Here is a 17,717-nt window from a genome sequence, read left to right as displayed (position 1 = left end):
TATGGAAGAGTGTTTCCTTTCCACAGTCATACCGATCGGACTGAAAACGCAGTTATGAGGAACAATGAGCATGATTCTACGATCGTTTTATTGGATATCAAGTCGCGTCTGCTTTGATTCCATTTAATCGCTAATCACGAGCTGCTTCTTTAGTTCGTGATGTACCTAGCATGGTAATACGATTATTGGGAGGTTGATACAAGCGTGATTTTCGGGACGAAACACTGGAATTTATATTTTGAAAGTAAGGACTGGACCTTTACTGGAGCTTTACTGGACCTTTCTCGCGTATCTTCGAATAAATTGACTGCAAAACAATATTTACGATTTCGTAGAAGTGGAAATTCTTTATGGAACGTTATTGTCGTATGTACCGATCATGCTTTTAGATAAGTAACATTTAATCTTGAATGTGGGACACTCGTTTGAGCTTGAATCGTTCATCCGGCCTTAATTAATGTGACCGTTCGCGATATCCGTTGTTTCCGCGTGGCTGGTCCTGATAGACGGGTACTTTTTGCAGATTAGCGTGCAGAATGTAATGATTTTTATTTTGTGATTTTTATTCGATTCGAGATGCGTGATCCAGCCCACACTCGTTTAATAATTTATAAGGCCTCGACCTTAGTGAAAAGATTCGGTCAAAACGTAAGACACAAGAAGGTTTCTTTAAAATTGATATACGTTCGTAGTTTCATAATAAGTATTCTAAGCTGAATGCTATTTCCGAAAGAATATACCTTGTCACGTTAAGTGGAGTTGAGAATCAACCCTAAAAATTCCATAAAAATCTAATTTGATTAAGGAAACTGGCACTGGAAAGTTAATATTTACCATAGTATTTTAACTCTTTTGCAGCATAAACATCGTAATAAAATTATGTTTCTTCGAATATACAGGGTGTCGTGTAACTGGTGGTAAAACCAGATGGGTCTAAAATTAGTCCAAAATTAGTGTCACCCATATACGACCGACACGGCACTCAAACGTGTTAATTCTATAGAGTGAGTTTGACTTTCTCAGCAATAAATAAATAACGAAGTTGTATCTGGGAACGGAACGTAAAGGATTCGTAAATGCCGAAAAAATAAAGGACAGGCTGTAGAATAAAGGAGACGACGAACGTAGAGACAGCAAACAAAGAAACGGTGAAAATTGCTTAAAACGAGGTGAAAGTAGCATGGTAATAATCCAGCAAGTATATTCGCGACTTATATGAGGGCGCGAGGTGCTGCGAGGGATGTGGCCGCGAAATGTGTGCGGATATAAACCGAGCTCCAGCGATACTCTACAAAACAGATCTGAAAAGAATACACACCTGGAGTATGCACTGGAAGATATAGAGGAAGTATCAAACAATGCAACTGGCTGTATACCGCGCTGACCTATCACTAACTCTGTGCTGCAGCTAATTAAGAAGAGTAATGCGTGGGAAAAAAGTGCTCAAAAGCGAAAGCTGAGAATCAGAAATCGGAATACTGCGTGCGAAAAGTTTCTGCAAAGTGAACTGAATCACAATTTGCACTAAATATATATTTAATATTATTTGCAAGTAGACTGCGAATTTTATGCATTCGCGTCGATATCGAGAAGATGCAGTTTGAGACGGTGAGTAGATTTAAATGATTAAATATAACACTTCGACTGTCGCGTCACCCACATGTGGGTGACGAAATTATTTGCTCAAATCAAAGATGGGCAAAACTTTATTCGAGTGACGGATAAGAGATGAGAATTAACGAATAAAATTTTATTCGACAATATCGAATAAATATCCGATCGAATGAAAATTAATTTGCACAGAAAGAGTAATTTGGAAAATAAATTACGTAACAAATCCGTCAACAATTATTCGCATTAATATTTGTATAATTCATTCGAATAAAAACTGAAGAATTATTCCAATAAACAGACTAATTTGTTCGAATAAAATATTCGACTAAAAAGAAATCATTCGAATAATTATTTTAGATGAACATTTATTTATATATATACGAAACAATTCGAATGATGCCCCACTCTGGCTCAAATTTAAAAATTTATTTTCACGCTAATCTAATATACCTTCCTAATTCTATTAGGATCCGAAAATATACAAATTTTGCAAAAGTAATTGCTGCCGTACTATTTAACTTTGCAATTTTTTTTAAAAATTGTTGAAATAAAATACGTTAATTCTATATAATCTCTTCGAGGTTACTGGTACGGCAATTAAAGTATTACAGGAAGAATGTTTCAACAATTTGCAACAAATTCAGAAAATTTGTTTTGTACTCAATCTGCGCAAACGTTCTTTTTTTTCAAATCCGTAAGAATCGTGTTCCATTCAGAAAATTGGAAGAACACGTTCTGATCGTTGAAAAATCTCTGTGGAATATAATTACGAAAAAGTTATTCGCGGAAGTGCGCTAGAGAAAACTGTTTGCAGCACTTTATTTGGCCCGTCCCGTACCGGTATTGTTTTAATGAATTGAAGGGAAGTCGCTTCCCGCGCAGGGTTACCAGAAGCGTTCCATTATGTCTGTCTTACAAATTTTCTCACCATAATTTCTACTCGGAATCCCCCTAGATATTAGACGTCGTATGTGATTATTGTACTCCACCTCGGCCAAATAAATGGATAGGACGTGTTGGACCAGTTGCATGGCCCGCAAGCGTGCCATTTGGTCTCTGACATTCGAATTTACCCGATTAATAAAATTTACAGTTAACATCTCGCCAACGTTTAATCGTTTATTAACGTCCAAATAAATTTGTTCGGACGACAAACGCTCTAGGAACGGTATAGCTGTTCCTCTAATAATTGAGGACCCATAAATCTAGACTTGGACTATCTCTTAATCAGAGGTCTTAACGGAACTCCACGAAATTGGGATCAGACTTCCCAAGTTGCCTTTTCTATACCTATGTCGCTGATTTATTAACTTAATGATGTAGTTCCATTGGATGAATCTTGCCAAAATCGTCCCGGTTCTCAATTGAAGATTAATATATTTAAGCTGTCTATTGATCTTGAATCTGCTGATTTAAAATACAATTCAAGAATTCTCTGCAATAATTACAACATACGCAAACTACGTCAATACAATTTAATGATAGCTTCTGACGAATTATGCGTGTCCTAACAATACTCTTACATTCGTCAAATATCTTTACTTGTCACAAATATGATCTATTTCAAGTTATAAATATAAAGCGGTGCGAATGTGGAGACAAATGTCGCCGTGTTAGTTAAAAGTATTTATTTATTTATTGCAAACGGGATCAAATCCCATTAGTTATAAACAAAATAAAATATAAAGACACATGTAAAATAAAATAAAAAACGAAAGTATTGCATATAACACCTGATTTAAATGGACCGTGTTGCAATTGGTTATATTAAGTTACATAACAAATTTTTGAAGCTTTGTTGACTTCGATAACTTAATTGTTAAAGTAATAAACGATCAGCGCAGATTCTTTTCACTCCCAGTACTCGAGACTGAGACATATGGAGTAATTCTCAGAAGGAAATGTTTGTAACATTCAATAAAACCCTTGTCAGCAAAGTGTTAATATCACGACACAGCAGCCGAGGTTATGTTAAGCATAATGGCCTATAGACATGTCCTCCACGCACAGAGCTTCTTACGAGGGCTTGCCTCCCGGAGCGTTGCCTACATATTGTGGATGTATAAAGCGCGCGGAGATAACGCAGTATCTAATGACAGACCAAAGGAACATCTGCAGACAAAGTGGATGAATAAACCGTGTCGAAGTGGGAGAAAGCCCACGAGCTTGCGGAGTCTGCTATTGTCAACATTGACCTATAGCGAAATGTCGTGTCTCACGGGTTTGAGGATAACCTTGGAACGCTCTGCTCGGAAGAGCAATTCGTTATAAAATTTAGAAATGCAACATTCGACGAAAAAATAATCTGTCCAATTCATCGAATCGTTTACCGAACAGGTTCGTCGAATTTGAAACGAATAAGCTGCGTAACTTTCTTAATACAAAAGAACACGTCCGAATTGTACTTCCAAATTAATGCGTGCACAATTTAAATTAAAAATCACCACGTCTACACAGTTCTGTGTACAATGTGCCGTGGAAACGTTGTTAACTATGCTGCCCTAAACGTTGCTCCAGTCGTAAAAGAAATGATATCCACGCAGAAATTACACGGTTATTTTACCCCGACTTGTCGCTTTTTAGTGCCGTGCACCAGTGTACGCTTGTCCTAAGTAGAACTTCGTTAATGCTGAGAATTTTTGTGAACCACTTGACGAAGATAGTGTACGGATTACAGAGATTGAAAACGGTCGAATGAAATATTAATCTCCTACGCACCTTCTGCGTACGACTTTTGTCACCGGGAGCTTCTTGACCGGTCGCAGGAACTCGAAGTACATGAATGATCGATGCAGTAGTAATAATATCGAAATATAAAAAATATAATCATATTGGAAAGGTGGCTGAGAACATAGTTCGCAATAGAATCGAATAGGAACATCTGTCTAACGCGTTTCCTTTTTGGAACACGATTGGCATTCCATTTGTGCATTGACGGTTGTTTCTACTTGAAACGTCGTCAGCTTATTTCCTTGTTATTAATTTACTGAGTGTGTTACCGAATGGATCAGCGACCATTTCCTTGAGATTATGAAGCAATTTATTAAGCTATTAAGAATCTGTTCAATAAGTGTGCTATCATAATTGTTATTCTATGCTTACTGATTCGCGAATGATCTTGCTGTCGTCATTGACACTAAACCTACCATCGCCGATCAAATGACAGGTTTCACATATTTTATTTCATAATTATAGAAGCCATAAAGCTGCTTCCATTAGGAATTGTTGAATATATTTCTTTATATTCGGGCACACGCTATTATAGAAATTGTGACAAATTTGAATAGATTTTATCTCGTAATTCTTACGAGGCAATTTTTGTTAGTCGCTTTTAGACCTCGCTAGATTTAGAATTAAAAAATGGTAATTCTCGATACTGGGAATATCAACAAGAGAAAGCCAAACATTTCCTTCTAAGAAGAGAATTTATTTACTTTGATTTCTTTTATTCACGCCACTCGATCGAATGCGTATAGACATAGCACTGCAATCATTATTACTAAACAGAAGCTTCTGAATATTGTCATAGAGGGTGCAAAGTGGCCGGGAACGCAACAAATTCGGGAGACACCAACGAAAGTCTCGCTGAAGACAAATCATGGAAGAAGACACCCTGGTTGCTAGCAAGGAGCAGTGCAGAAAGGATTACACAGAGCGAAGCAGCCAGCACGGTGATGGGGCGATCGCCCGAACCCAGAGCGGACCATAAAACTAACACGAGTAGAGGCCCATAAATCATAAAACGGTCGTCACCCTCGTCAGCATCCTCCCCGAAACCGGCGAAGAAATAATTATACAGAGGCTATCGGAGAGCATTGTGTCGGGGCGATCCTACAAATTCAAGAAAGAGCATCAAAACGATTCGGCGTAATCCTCGTAGAACTTAGCCCCCATTGTGGTCAAAGATGAACGAACCGAGCACCGAAGAGCACGGTGTTCGTGAGCAGGTCGGGTGGGTCCAAGAAGACCGGGTGGCATCGTGCCCCCCATCACCGGAGGAGCTTAATGCCCGTGTACAGTCGAATCCGGCCACTCTGTTTCAGCGTGGCATACATCCCACTCGAGGATACCGATATTGAAACGTAAAAAAGATTCAATCAGTCGCGAAGTTTCAGCGCCAATCAATCACCCCTTCCCCGAGAGCTATCCAGCTTTAGGACGCAAAAGCTCTCTCGCGCGCGCAGCCCGCACTGGGGCGGCTGATCGCGACGACGACGCTAAAATGGCCGAGGGGGCGAAACGAAGGGGGCGAAGAGGGGATGAAGAAGAGAACGAGGAGACAGGGGGGTCAACGGGGGAGACGAGGAGTAGGAGGCATGGGAGGGCGCGGGAGAGGGCCGAGGGGGCCGAGGGGCAGAGAGAAGCGAGCTTTCGGGTTGCACGACCGAGTCGACGCACTGGAAGCTCTCCGTGCTTGCGGCGGGAGCCTCAGTAGCCGCTTGTACGTCGACCGGAAGAGCTCTTTGTCGTCACGTCGTCCTGAGACGCGCTGCGCGCCATCGCCGACGAGAGGGAGATCTTCGGATCGAATTTTATCTTCATCTTTTTTTTTTCGCTCCCCTTAATTTTCTCTGGTGCGCGAACCGCGAAGGCGAGCGCGCGGGATCCCCTCGGAGTTCTCTCTCTTTCTCTCTCTCTCTCTCTTATTCTCTCTCTCTCTATCTCTATCTTGTTCTCTCTCGTTCTCCTGCATACACACATACATACACACGCATCCGTTGCCGAAAGGATTCTCGACCCTACGGGGCACGAGACTGGGACCGATTCAAGTGAAGTGTTTTCCTTTTTCTTTTCGTTGTCACCCCCGTTGACTGGTGAATGGATCGACGAGCAGGTGCGACGACCGAACGGAACCGGATCATCCTCTTAATATGAACGCGGAGCTGTGATCCGTGGCCGGACGCGTTTATGAGTGTGTAATTACGAAAACAAACGCGGAGACATCATGAGAAGTGTCGCAAGCTATCGGGAAGCGCGTCCGACCCTCTCCGCATCGCTTTTCATCGTCCTCGCCGTTTTCGTGACCGGTAAGGAACCCTCGTGCGCACAGGATATAACCACACAGTGATTTCTTCATTATCATTTCCCAATGAAACGAACCCGCACCCGGCCGCACAAGTGTATCTCGAGGATTTCGGGATCGTAAGTTCGCTGGGTGTACGATCGAGGATTCCGAAGCAATCATGCTCCGAATGAAAGCAACACGAGCCTTAATGCCGTTTTTAGGGTGGTGTTTATCCCCTAAAGCCGTGTTACCATCGCCGATAAATCACGGCCGGGCATTAAACGGTCGCAGTTGTAGTGCGCCGCGCGTTCCCGGCGATTTTTCATGTCCGAGTGCTGCGAAAATTTCGATCGCCGCGAATCGTCGGCGGCGTAGCCGTCAGCCGCGATCAAGATGTCGGCGATCGTTAATGAGATTTCGAAGTGCGAAACACGGAGATTGGAACGTCAGTCGGGACGAAAGAAGGGTGGCGAGTATCGCGGCAGAATTTCGATTCCGCCGCAAAATCGATTTGTCGAAGCCGATCGGTTCGCGGCCGAGGGCTCGCGCGCGCCGTTATGGACGAGAACAACCGTCGAGCGTGCTCTCGACGACGGATTTATTCGGCGGTGGTCGTCGGGAGAGGTGCCCGTTTGTCTCGACGAGGTGTGACGCGCTTGTCGGCCGCCGTTCTCTTGCGAGCAGGACAAAATATTTCGCGCGATCGAACGGTCAGTTTCGTCGGAGGAATCCGAAGGATCGGTAGACGGATCGGAACGCTGCTCGTTCGGATCTTTGTCCGGGAGTTTCGAACGACGGCGAGGACCGTATCGAACGACGAGCGAGGGAAAGCTATCCGTCTTCGCGGAGAGCGCTCGTCGCTCGATTTCTCGAGCGCCGCGGAAATCGCTGCCGAGAAATCGAGCCCGACGCCCGTGTTTCGAGCTTAAGCTGGGTAACTTTCACGGATAAAGTATTAGAGAAATCGTGGGAAAGGGGGAAAAAGCAGCGGGATGGAGGAGAGAGAAACGCCGAGTGCAGAAACGCCGTCGCGCATTATTCGATTTCGCGAAAGCTAGTGTGCGCTCTCAGAAGTTCGAACGATCCTCCCGTTTAAATGACCGTGCCCTGCCGTGGATCCTCTCGAGGCGACGATTGCGGACAATAAAGAAGTTTCTCCGCCGGGGCTCACCGAGACGTCACGATTTCGTTCTTTTGTGCCGAACAGAACCGCCGCGGAATAGGATTAGAATAGTTTTTATACGATCGAGTCGCCACGGAAATACTGAGCAGCCGGAACCTGTGCGAAACGGGTCACGTACACGCCGTCCTGGATCCTTAATGTATAAAAGGATCAATATTATCGCGGCGATAGCGTTTGGACCCGCGTTTCCAACCCGCGATCGTTTCCACGCTTTCGGTAATTGTTCCGCGGAAGATCAAACGCTGCAAGATGCGGGGCAAATGATTTTTTAATACTGTTTGCTGGGAACCCATTAACGCGGAACACGCGAGGCCGTGTTATAAGAGATGGAAGCTTCGAAATCATCTTGGAAATTTTGCACGAGATATTGTTTCACCTCTGTAGACGAGGACTTTTTAAATACTAAAAAAATATTTCTCTCATTAGAAGAACTTAAATACGGGGAAAAATGGACAATATAGCCTGATCTTTTGTTACGTACGTAATGGAGGGTTTAATTTAATTACTATAAATAAACATTTTTAAAAGTACCGGGGTGATCGTCGCTGAGCAATGCTTTCGTAGAGAACTGCTTGAACAAAAATTATATCAACTGATTTCTTTAACGAGGAAAGGATTAAATTTATTTAATAGAATTTTTCATTGTTTTCTGATTGTTCGAATTTACTGTTGGCGATTTCAGAAGACAGTTATAAATAAATTGCGGATTTTTATGCAAACTAAACACTGTCTGCATTAATTCCAAGTTGCAGCAGCCATATACATTTTTTTTATTAATAATTTTAATGAGTTGATAAAAATATAACAGTATTTGTAAATTCTTTAAATGTCCACTGTTCTATATTTGAACTACTCATTTTTCTCAGAAATGCATAAAATCCGCAGTATAGTTATAAAAATTATCAACATATTACGTGAATTATAAATTAACAAATGACATTCTAATATGATAGACTTGAACAAAATTTAAAAAGAACTTCAATATCTATGGACTAATCAAGAGAAGACAAAGAATATCATTTTGTTTGATAATATCTTGGAAACTAAAACATTTGCAATAAAAATAAGGTTATCCTCTAGAAATGAATTTTTACAAGAATGTCTTCGTAAAATGATAGCGATAAATGCAAACGCGGGGCAATGAAAAATGGAACGAATTCGAACATCGTAAATAGTCGACCGAAACTTTCTTTCTATCAAGTGTGACAGCCGTTGGAAACTGTTAAATGACTCAAAAGAAATGGTCCCTTGAAACGTTGTAGAATTGCTTGATCGCCATCTTTGCGATCTCTGCCGACGTTCTATAGGAGAAGAAGTCCAAAGAAGTTACTTTTAATTTATTTCAGTAGATTTTTACCTTCTCGAGTGATACGAGTTCGGCACGGGAATGAATTTCAAAGATGAAATTAGTTTTTCTGATCATAAGTTTTCTTCGCCAGCGACGGGACTTAATTAAGGATCGTATTGAATCATTCGTTAATAGTTAGTTTCTAGAAGCACCGCACACAATATTTATCGACGGTTTGCGAGAAGTTCGAGCTTTCGATTCCGTCAAAGGAAAGTGCAATCTCGTGAAAGATTTAATATTATTGACAAATCGAGTGTGGTCTTTCGTGATGCAACCGTTTTGCAAATGTGACGTGTGAACGTGTTGCAAACGTGACGTGTCATTTTTGTACTGGTAATTGAAATTTTTGAAATGAGAATTTTTGTAATTGCACTTCGATGAACAAAATTTCTTTTCTCTTCGCATAAGTCTAAGATACCTACTACATTGATCAAATATAAAATTGTCTATGAAAACTAACTGTGGAAGTGCAATCAAATGAGAGGCGGTCACAGTTACATGTTTATCAAAGAAATCCGCCGTTTGAGAGTCAATACATTTTTCACATGAACTGTTACGGTTAAAAAGATTGAAAGTTAGTTGCGCTGGAAGCAATACTATGCTTACGACGTTAAATATTATTACTGGTAAAATGAGTCCACAAATTATTGGATAAGAAATCCTCTTATCTGGTGGCTCTTAATCAAAGTACCGTGAGCGATAAAAATCAAAATACTCTCCTGAAGTATCCCTGATTCCACGATTTCAGTGGATTACGGAATCAATGTATTATCGGGATTGAAGTTAAAAGGTCAATTAGTTTTAAACACGTTTTATTCAACGAACGGTGTGCGCGAGTCTTATCTTAATCCTCAAACGAAAGGCAATTCGAATAAATAGCTTCTCAAGGAATCGAGTATTCACCGTCGGTGCTCAACCGATTCTCTATCGACACGTTTATCGATCGTTTCGAATATGTTCCCGAAAAACTCCGTCCAGATACCGATCATCCTGGCAAAGAGAACGCTTTCGAAAATCGACTGGAAATTGAACAATGATGCGTGTTAGTGCAAGAATTTTTGTATAACAATGGCGAACGTCATACTCCACCGACGTTTCTGCTTTTCATCTGTGTGAGCAGATTGATGACGGACAAATGGTTATCGCAATTTATCAGTCGGATGTTATAATTCTGTATGGCTTGTACGGCTATAGATTAAAATGCTGCCCAGAACAATTCAATTTGATTCCAGAAATTCAATTAAATCGGAAAATTGTAAAAAAAAATGTATCTCCGTCGGCAATAATCAGCGAAATCAATCAGTGAATTTGCAAAGCGATACGATCCCTTCAATGGATTTTTCTGTATATTTTTTGACAAATTAGCGTGCGGCTATTTACAAGCAAATACTCGTCACGGATTTTCAAAGCGGATTCTCAAAAAGGAACGTTCGATTTGATCTGTTATTCAATCCTTATTTAACTTCAATTATCTATGATCGCGCGATATCAATTCCTGTCCACCGTTCGCATATTTAACTTCTGCCACTTTTTGAAAGGATGCACATTTTTTAGCAAATTTCATGCAATCGCATTTCGTTTTACGAAACCTGATAAAACCATGTGCGCGGCATTAAAAAATGGCCAGAGAAAATTCCATTTTCAATATCAAAATATTTCAAGCGAAGTTCCGGAGAAATAACAAACTGCGAAATGGTATTAATCAGGACTCGAATTATGGGATACATTGATGTCGGGGGGAAAAAAAAACATAGATTATAGTTATTTACTGTCGTACGTTCCTCTGATAAGGACGTACACAATCGTGAGCGGTTCGTGCGTGAAGCATTTCTCATAAGAAAACCATTCATTATCATGAAGACAGTTAACTTAAATCTGAAGTTTTATGGCGGATAATCAAAGCTCCGCACTCTATGCAGCGCCGATAACTGCGTCGCTATAAATGCAGAGAAATCAGCTAATGCACTTGCACGGAATCATTCTAGCCGGTGAACTGGCAGACAGAAAAGTGAACACCGTGCATGCATCACAGGTTACATCAATAACCTCGTATACTTTAATACATGGAGATGCATATCTGTCTAACAGCTGTCTACCATGACTGTATGCATTATATATTGGAACAATTACGTGTTTCCTCGCACGGAAATTCAGACGCTCGTTTATCGTCCCACCGGCAAATAAGATGTCAGATTCAACGCAGCTACTTCAATTCTATAATGTACGCCTTTGTTTCGTCGTACAAAAGATGCAATTTATCGTTCATCGAATTGTCAGCGTTCGAACCTTCTACGACGTTTTTCATGATTCCATGATAGCCATGGCATCCGTTCAAATCATTCTCAATTTTATCTCACGCATATTTCAAGACACGCTCGTTCTCGAATATACCACACCCTGGAACGTGTAGGAAATCATTTGTAAATTCTTTCCTTTTTTTCTCAAACTGATTCAATCGTAAATTTGAAGATTAGAGCTTCCTTTTTACGATGACGTAAAAAGACCGGATGTACAATTTTTTATGCAATAGGACGGAGGAACAAGTCGCGTACACCTTTCGCTGGAAGTGCAGTAAAACAAGCAGAAAAAGTCGTGCATCAAATTTTAGGATGTCCTTCCAGAAAGAGAGCTTCGATCTTCAAATTCATGGCAGATTCAGTCGGGAACAAAATTATTCAATGATTTTACACGCATTCGCAGTATTTGCGTAGGCAAAAAGGTACTTGCAGTTCGGTGTCAACTATAACGCGTGGTAATACTTGAGAAATAAATAAATGAAGGAACAGAAAAGTAGAGTCTTTAAAACGAATATAACTTTATTGTCACACGGTTATTCCTAACATAGTGACAACAGCATCTTTTCGAATCCGTTGCATATTATTCTTGCTCGTTTCCAATAATCTCTCGGGCCAGTCGCCTGATAATTAGATGTAATTAGACGTTAGATATCGAGTCGCCTGAGAGATGTCCGGACACCTTTTTTTCGGCAGTACCGCATATAAAGAAATATATTAAAAGCCGGAAGTATTCCACGCAGAAACTTGTTATTAAAAATCCCACTGGGAGTGTGCAGAGACGAGGAGATAGAGCAGAAGAAAAAAAAACGAAAGAAAGATTGAAGGGCGACGGCCAGGTTAATCGTCAATTGGACCAGGCCAGGGTTAACTCCTGCTGGATTTACACGCTGGCATAATTAAAGTGTCACGCGGCGAGTAACGTTGATAGCGCATAAAAGTAAGAAGGCCAAAGTAACGGGCGCGCGCCTTTGTTCTTCGACGCCGAGCGAGGGCTTAGTTGTGAGAAATTAAGCAATTAAGCCGCGTATTTTACTACCGGAGATCCGAGTTCCATGCGCAGGCTAGTCTCTTCCGACCCGAAGTCGCCGCGCGTTTGCGGCGCGAGCGTGAGTACGGACGTGGCGTTATTAAGACATCGCAAAAGTCCGAGGCAAATCTGGCCGTGCCAGTCCGCCGAGGGACAAGAACTGATTGCCGGAAAAAGATTAGGGCTGAAGTTCCTGCAAACTGCGGAAAGGGGCGCGCCTAAGCGTCGGGAATTGTCGAGATTCGAATGAGCACTTATTAGCTCCACTGAAAAACAGTAATCGCTTCAGCATTCATACTTCACACTGAACATATCGTATCGAAGATTATCGTTATCCAGACCAGGCGTCGACAACCTTTTGTGGCCGCGGGTGAAGATCATCCAAAACATGACTATCGACACTTTGACGGCCGCGCTAAAAACCTAAAAAAATGCATCAAATTAAAGCATTTTGTTGAATCAAACCAAAATCAATTACAGTTTCAATATTTGTATCTCTTGCGAGTCTTAATAAAATTAAAAGTCACAATGGATCAGTATAAAAATTAATTTAAGAAAGTTACGTATTAAACAAAGTTGTCACTCGTATATGGCTGTTAATGCATTAATAGTGTGATTATTACTTCTTTAATAGCGCAATTATGATATACTTTTTTAATGAATAGAATAAATTTTGTTAAGTGCACGTGACCAACAGTTGTCAAAGTGTTAAGAAAACGTATCGGGCCAGTGGTATTTTTATTTGGAAGCAGTGTTTTAGTGAACAATAAGATAAATTCCTGATTATTGTAAAAATAAATGTAATTGTCAAATTATCAAATGGATCACTTGGTGACCCCATGAGTTATAGGTTGCCGACGCTTGATCTAGACTAAGGACTATCACAGTCAATCAAATGAGTGATCCAAAAAACTTCTTATTGTACATTTATCGACACTACAAAAATGCGATTTTATGATAAAAATCACGCGTAGTCTAATTAAATACAATTGCAACATGTATCAGTCACTTTTGACACTAAGCCCACCGCTGCAGGTCAAATGACCAGTTTCTAAAATCATACAGACACTTCCGTAGGAAATTATTAACTATATTTCTTCATTCCAGCACATATTATGATAAAAATTACGTAAAATAAAAATTAATACAATCTTATCACTCTTATAAAATATCACACGTTTGCCATTTTTAGAGGTTAATAGGTCCAGCATTAACAAGCGAAACAAACTTTAGAGTACCGTAAATCTGCTCCTAATCTTTCTCCCATAACGCAGCTAGCGAAAATCGTACATCGAGTATCGAGGTGTCGTTTTAAAGAGGAAGCTTTAATCTTTAAATCTGTGGCAGATTCAGTCTCGGCCGAAATTATCCAACGTTCCTGGACTCGTTTCAATCTGTAGCATTTTCTAGACAATCGTGCCACCAATTTTCCACCTGTTTCTTCGTTTATTTCCCAAAACAGAAGTTTCAAGCTTCAACACTCAGACCTCCGCGCCAACTACCTCGAAAAATTGCATAAAATTGAAGTATTTTATTCAATCAAATTAAAACTGAAAATCTTAATGAAATTTGAAGGATGTAATAGATCAGCGAAGACATTAATTTTCAAATATGAGCAAATAATACCGTCACCCATGTATGGGTGACACGGCAGTCGAGGTGTTAAAATCGTTGCAATGTCGTCGCCGTATAACATTTTTTCACGGAATTACAATAGTTTAACCGTGTGTACGAGCGAAATGGTTTCTAGTGCGACTGCACGCAGCGATGATTATTTGCCTAGCGTTACGCGTTCGTTTGCGCAGCGTCAAAATCATTTAAGTGTAAACGGTAAAACAGTGATGATGACAACGTACGATGATAATGTGCATCGATTCAACGGATTACGCAAGCGGGCCAGCTCGGCGCTGTGAAATATGTTCGAGGAACTTAATATTATCGGTCAGTGATCTCCGAAATTATTCTTCGTAAGACGGACGGCGCCTTGGCAAAAATCTTCATTTCACGTTTCGCGAGTTATCTCGCGGCGTAGGATCTCCGCTCTCGGTTACACGACGAATTACACCGGGGTATAACGCGGCCGGGCCGCGCCGCGCCGCGATGTTTGTGTTTGCCTCGATTCATCGCGAACAGTCCCGGGCGATAAGAGCGTGTCCGCCGTAAAATTATACTCCCGCGGTCCTCATTATACGAGAATAATGTTGACGGAAGGAAGAGAATAACGAAGAAAGTTACCGTTTGCATTAAACTTTTGATAAAATGCCTCGCGGTGCTACTCCCGGAACCGAGACAAGTGATTTGTCGCGTCAAAGTGAATCCTCCCGGCGCGCCGGGCACAAACGAATCGTTAAGAAGGACCGACGATGTTGTTTTTACATCATAAATTCAATTGACTCTCGGGGGCCACGGCTTGGCACGGCACGGCACGGCACGAAACTTTCAGTCGCGCGACCTGGGCGGATACGGGAAACCCTCGATCGAACCTCTCAGTCGAAAGAGTTCAAATAATTACCGCGATAACGGTCCGCGCTGTTAAACTCGTCGAGGGGAAATCAAAGTGCTAGTTAGCAGATAATGATGTTCTTATACGCGTTTTGTTCTTAATAAAGGTAAGTAATAGGGTTGCAAGGCCGGTACACAGTGAACCTCCGGAGCTGGATAGTAATGTTCCGATAATTTGATTGAGATTGGATTCAGATAATAGAAGCTCCTTCCCACTTGAAACTTGCGGCGCTCCCTTTCCACTTTTCGCAATTTGCTTTCAGTTTTAATGTGCCGCGCGATCCGTGTCACACGCGTATCGATAAATTATAATTAATCGTAATAATAATATTTATTTGATCAACGAGTGGAAGTCCCTGTGTTACAATAAGAAATATTAGTAAAAGAAGTGATACAATAAGGAGAGCAAAAAAAGCGATCGAAATAATGAAATAAAGTGAAAAATATCGAAACTAACACAGTATGAGGTCGTTAAAACAATAACAAAAAATAAATCTAACATTGTTTCATTTCTGTCTTCTGCTCAAAAGAGAACGACGCACAGTGGAGTATTTGGCCTGAAAATTATTTTATTCGTTTTTGTGAGGACAAAAGCACTTGGTAATGAAATAATGGCATTTAAGAAAATTTCACAAAAAATGCACGGTACAAGGAATTTGTAAATAAATTTATGAACATTTATAAATGTTGTATTACTTTTCTTTTGCACTTATAGATTTGTTTATATTATTTTACTCGATATTAATTGTACGACACACTTTATGCGATCTTCGGTTCATTAATTATTCAATGAATAATCAATTATTTACTGTTGTGTTTGTTCTATTAGTTTGGCGCGCGTATCTCGCATTTATTACTTTTTCGCTATATATATTTCAACTGTGTAGTTTAGTTTATATCAGTTTCGTTAAATAAAGTTAAAGTGTGGCCCACATTGATTCCTGTCATACTTCGGTATAAGTTTTGATCTGTAATTGTGGATTTGAATAAGTTAGTTCTATTTATATCGACGAACTCGTTTATATTTCTGAGACGTCTGATGTTTCTATATTGGTCTCATGTTCGTGTAAATTTAATCTGATTAAAAAATGGCAACTGTAGCAATTATACTAACAGCTGAACCTTTTCAGTCAGAAACACAAATATAATATTTTAATATTGTGAAATTGTTGAGGTTGTTGGCGTGGCAGTCAAAGCGTTAAACCGTTTTTTTCGTCAGTTTTCAAGACCAAATGCTGCACTGTGCGCTGTGCAGTTATACTTGGTATACAAATCTCGATATCAATTTTAAGCTGTGAAGATCGAATAACTTTTGAAATGCTACGTAATGTTTCATTCAAACTCTTACATTTCTTCGTGAATAAATCCGACAACCGACAAAAGCTATAATACAATCTTGTAAGCTAGATTTTCATCCTAATTCGTCGACATTTTCATAGTGGTGTGCGCTGAAGCCCATACTTCTCCCTAACTGCTCTCTCGAAAGTGGAGTCAACACTTATTAGTAGGTGCATTGTTATGTCTTCCGACTCTATCGTACAGCAAACTGAAGTAATATTCGAAATCCTATTCCGCTGCTTTCTTTACTTACCAATCGACAAGCCTTCGCCGAAAATTTAACGTGGCGTCAACTTTGAACATTAGTTTTCATTATTTATTAGCAGTCGGCCAACTTCTTTATATTTTTCACAGCTAAATAACACAGATATTCGGCCAAAAATTACAGTGAAAATGTTGCCTACACGCGTATTGCGTGTTTTAAATTGAACCGTACGCGGCGGAAGTGGTGCACAGGAATAAAATTTGAAAGAAGTAACAGTTGCGCGCACGTATTACAACAAAACATGCTTTTCGAAACCGTGATACCGCATAGAACATGCGAGGTACACAATTTCTGCATTTGTTCTCGTTATTCTATCGAAAAAATAATACCTTTTTCATGTGGGACCTTGGAACTCCGAGTCGAATAACCGGTTGAAAAAGGTCCGAGCTTATCACTCTGCGCATAAATGGTGCGAAGCTTCTACGAAGACATATAATTAGACAATTAATGTGAGAGACTACGTTTATCTTGATGTTTCAAATGCTATTAGCAGCATGTGCGAATATCCACTTTTAACGTCAGCCACCTCCGCAATTACTGGCGCGCCGCTAAAAATTCCAAATTGGAATCTGCAATTATAATATCGCGAATACTGGCGAAACACACCGGCGGAGCTTCGCCTTCGTGGAAAGCTGGTCGGTAGTTCTTAACTTTCCGAAGGCGGGAGGAAGAACCTATAAGAGTTCGTTACAGGTTTGATAAACTAATCCATCGCGAGACGAGCTCTTCCTACAATCTTCTTGGTGATGATTAATTGCTCGAGCATTTCTTCCGGTGGATCGAGTGTCGTGGCCGGGGGAACGCTCGTAATTTCCCCGATAAATGTATCGACGTTAACGTTGCTTTCATTAAAATTCATGGCACGATCGAAATTCTCGATCGAGCCTTTTTTTTGCCGACTTATTTTTTGAAAACCATCTATTTCAACCGGGGAACACTAATCTTCTGTAGCAGACGGTTCTGACCATTAATCTTCGTCGCCCCGAGTGCGCGATTTCAACGGACAATTTTCTAATTTACTGCAAGAGAATTAATTTATTTTTTTGTTAAATAAGCGCGCGCAGACTGTCGAGAAAGTCGAATTTCAGAGGGCGAGGAAAGAGTCAAGATTTTTATCTGAAAGCATAAATTAATGATC

At 40.5% G+C, this 17,717-nt stretch overlaps 1 protein-coding gene across 2 annotated transcripts in view; it reads left to right on the top strand.

The window, feature by feature from the left end:
* The first annotated feature begins 6,028 nt into the window (after window positions 1-6,028).
* Window positions 6,029-17,717, top strand: part of LOC117219271 (uncharacterized) — a 69,244-nt gene continuing 57,555 nt past the window's right edge. The window contains exon 1 of one of the 2 annotated variants that reach the window (XM_033468270.2): window positions 6,029-6,641. In XM_033468270.2, coding sequence (XP_033324161.2) covers window positions 6,560-6,641 — 82 coding nt within the window. In that variant the 5' untranslated portion in view covers window positions 6,029-6,559. Of the gene's footprint in view, window positions 6,642-14,870; window positions 15,084-17,717 lie in introns of those variants that run through there. The other variant, XM_033468271.2, reaches the window with a different exon arrangement.

Source organism: Megalopta genalis, chromosome 2 (assembly GCF_051020955.1).
Source record: "Megalopta genalis isolate 19385.01 chromosome 2, iyMegGena1_principal, whole genome shotgun sequence".
In the NCBI taxonomy this organism is placed as follows: Eukaryota; Metazoa; Arthropoda; class Insecta; order Hymenoptera; family Halictidae; genus Megalopta; species Megalopta genalis.
The sequence above is the reverse complement of the archived record's forward strand: the minus strand, read 5'-3'. Positions and strand labels throughout refer to the sequence as shown.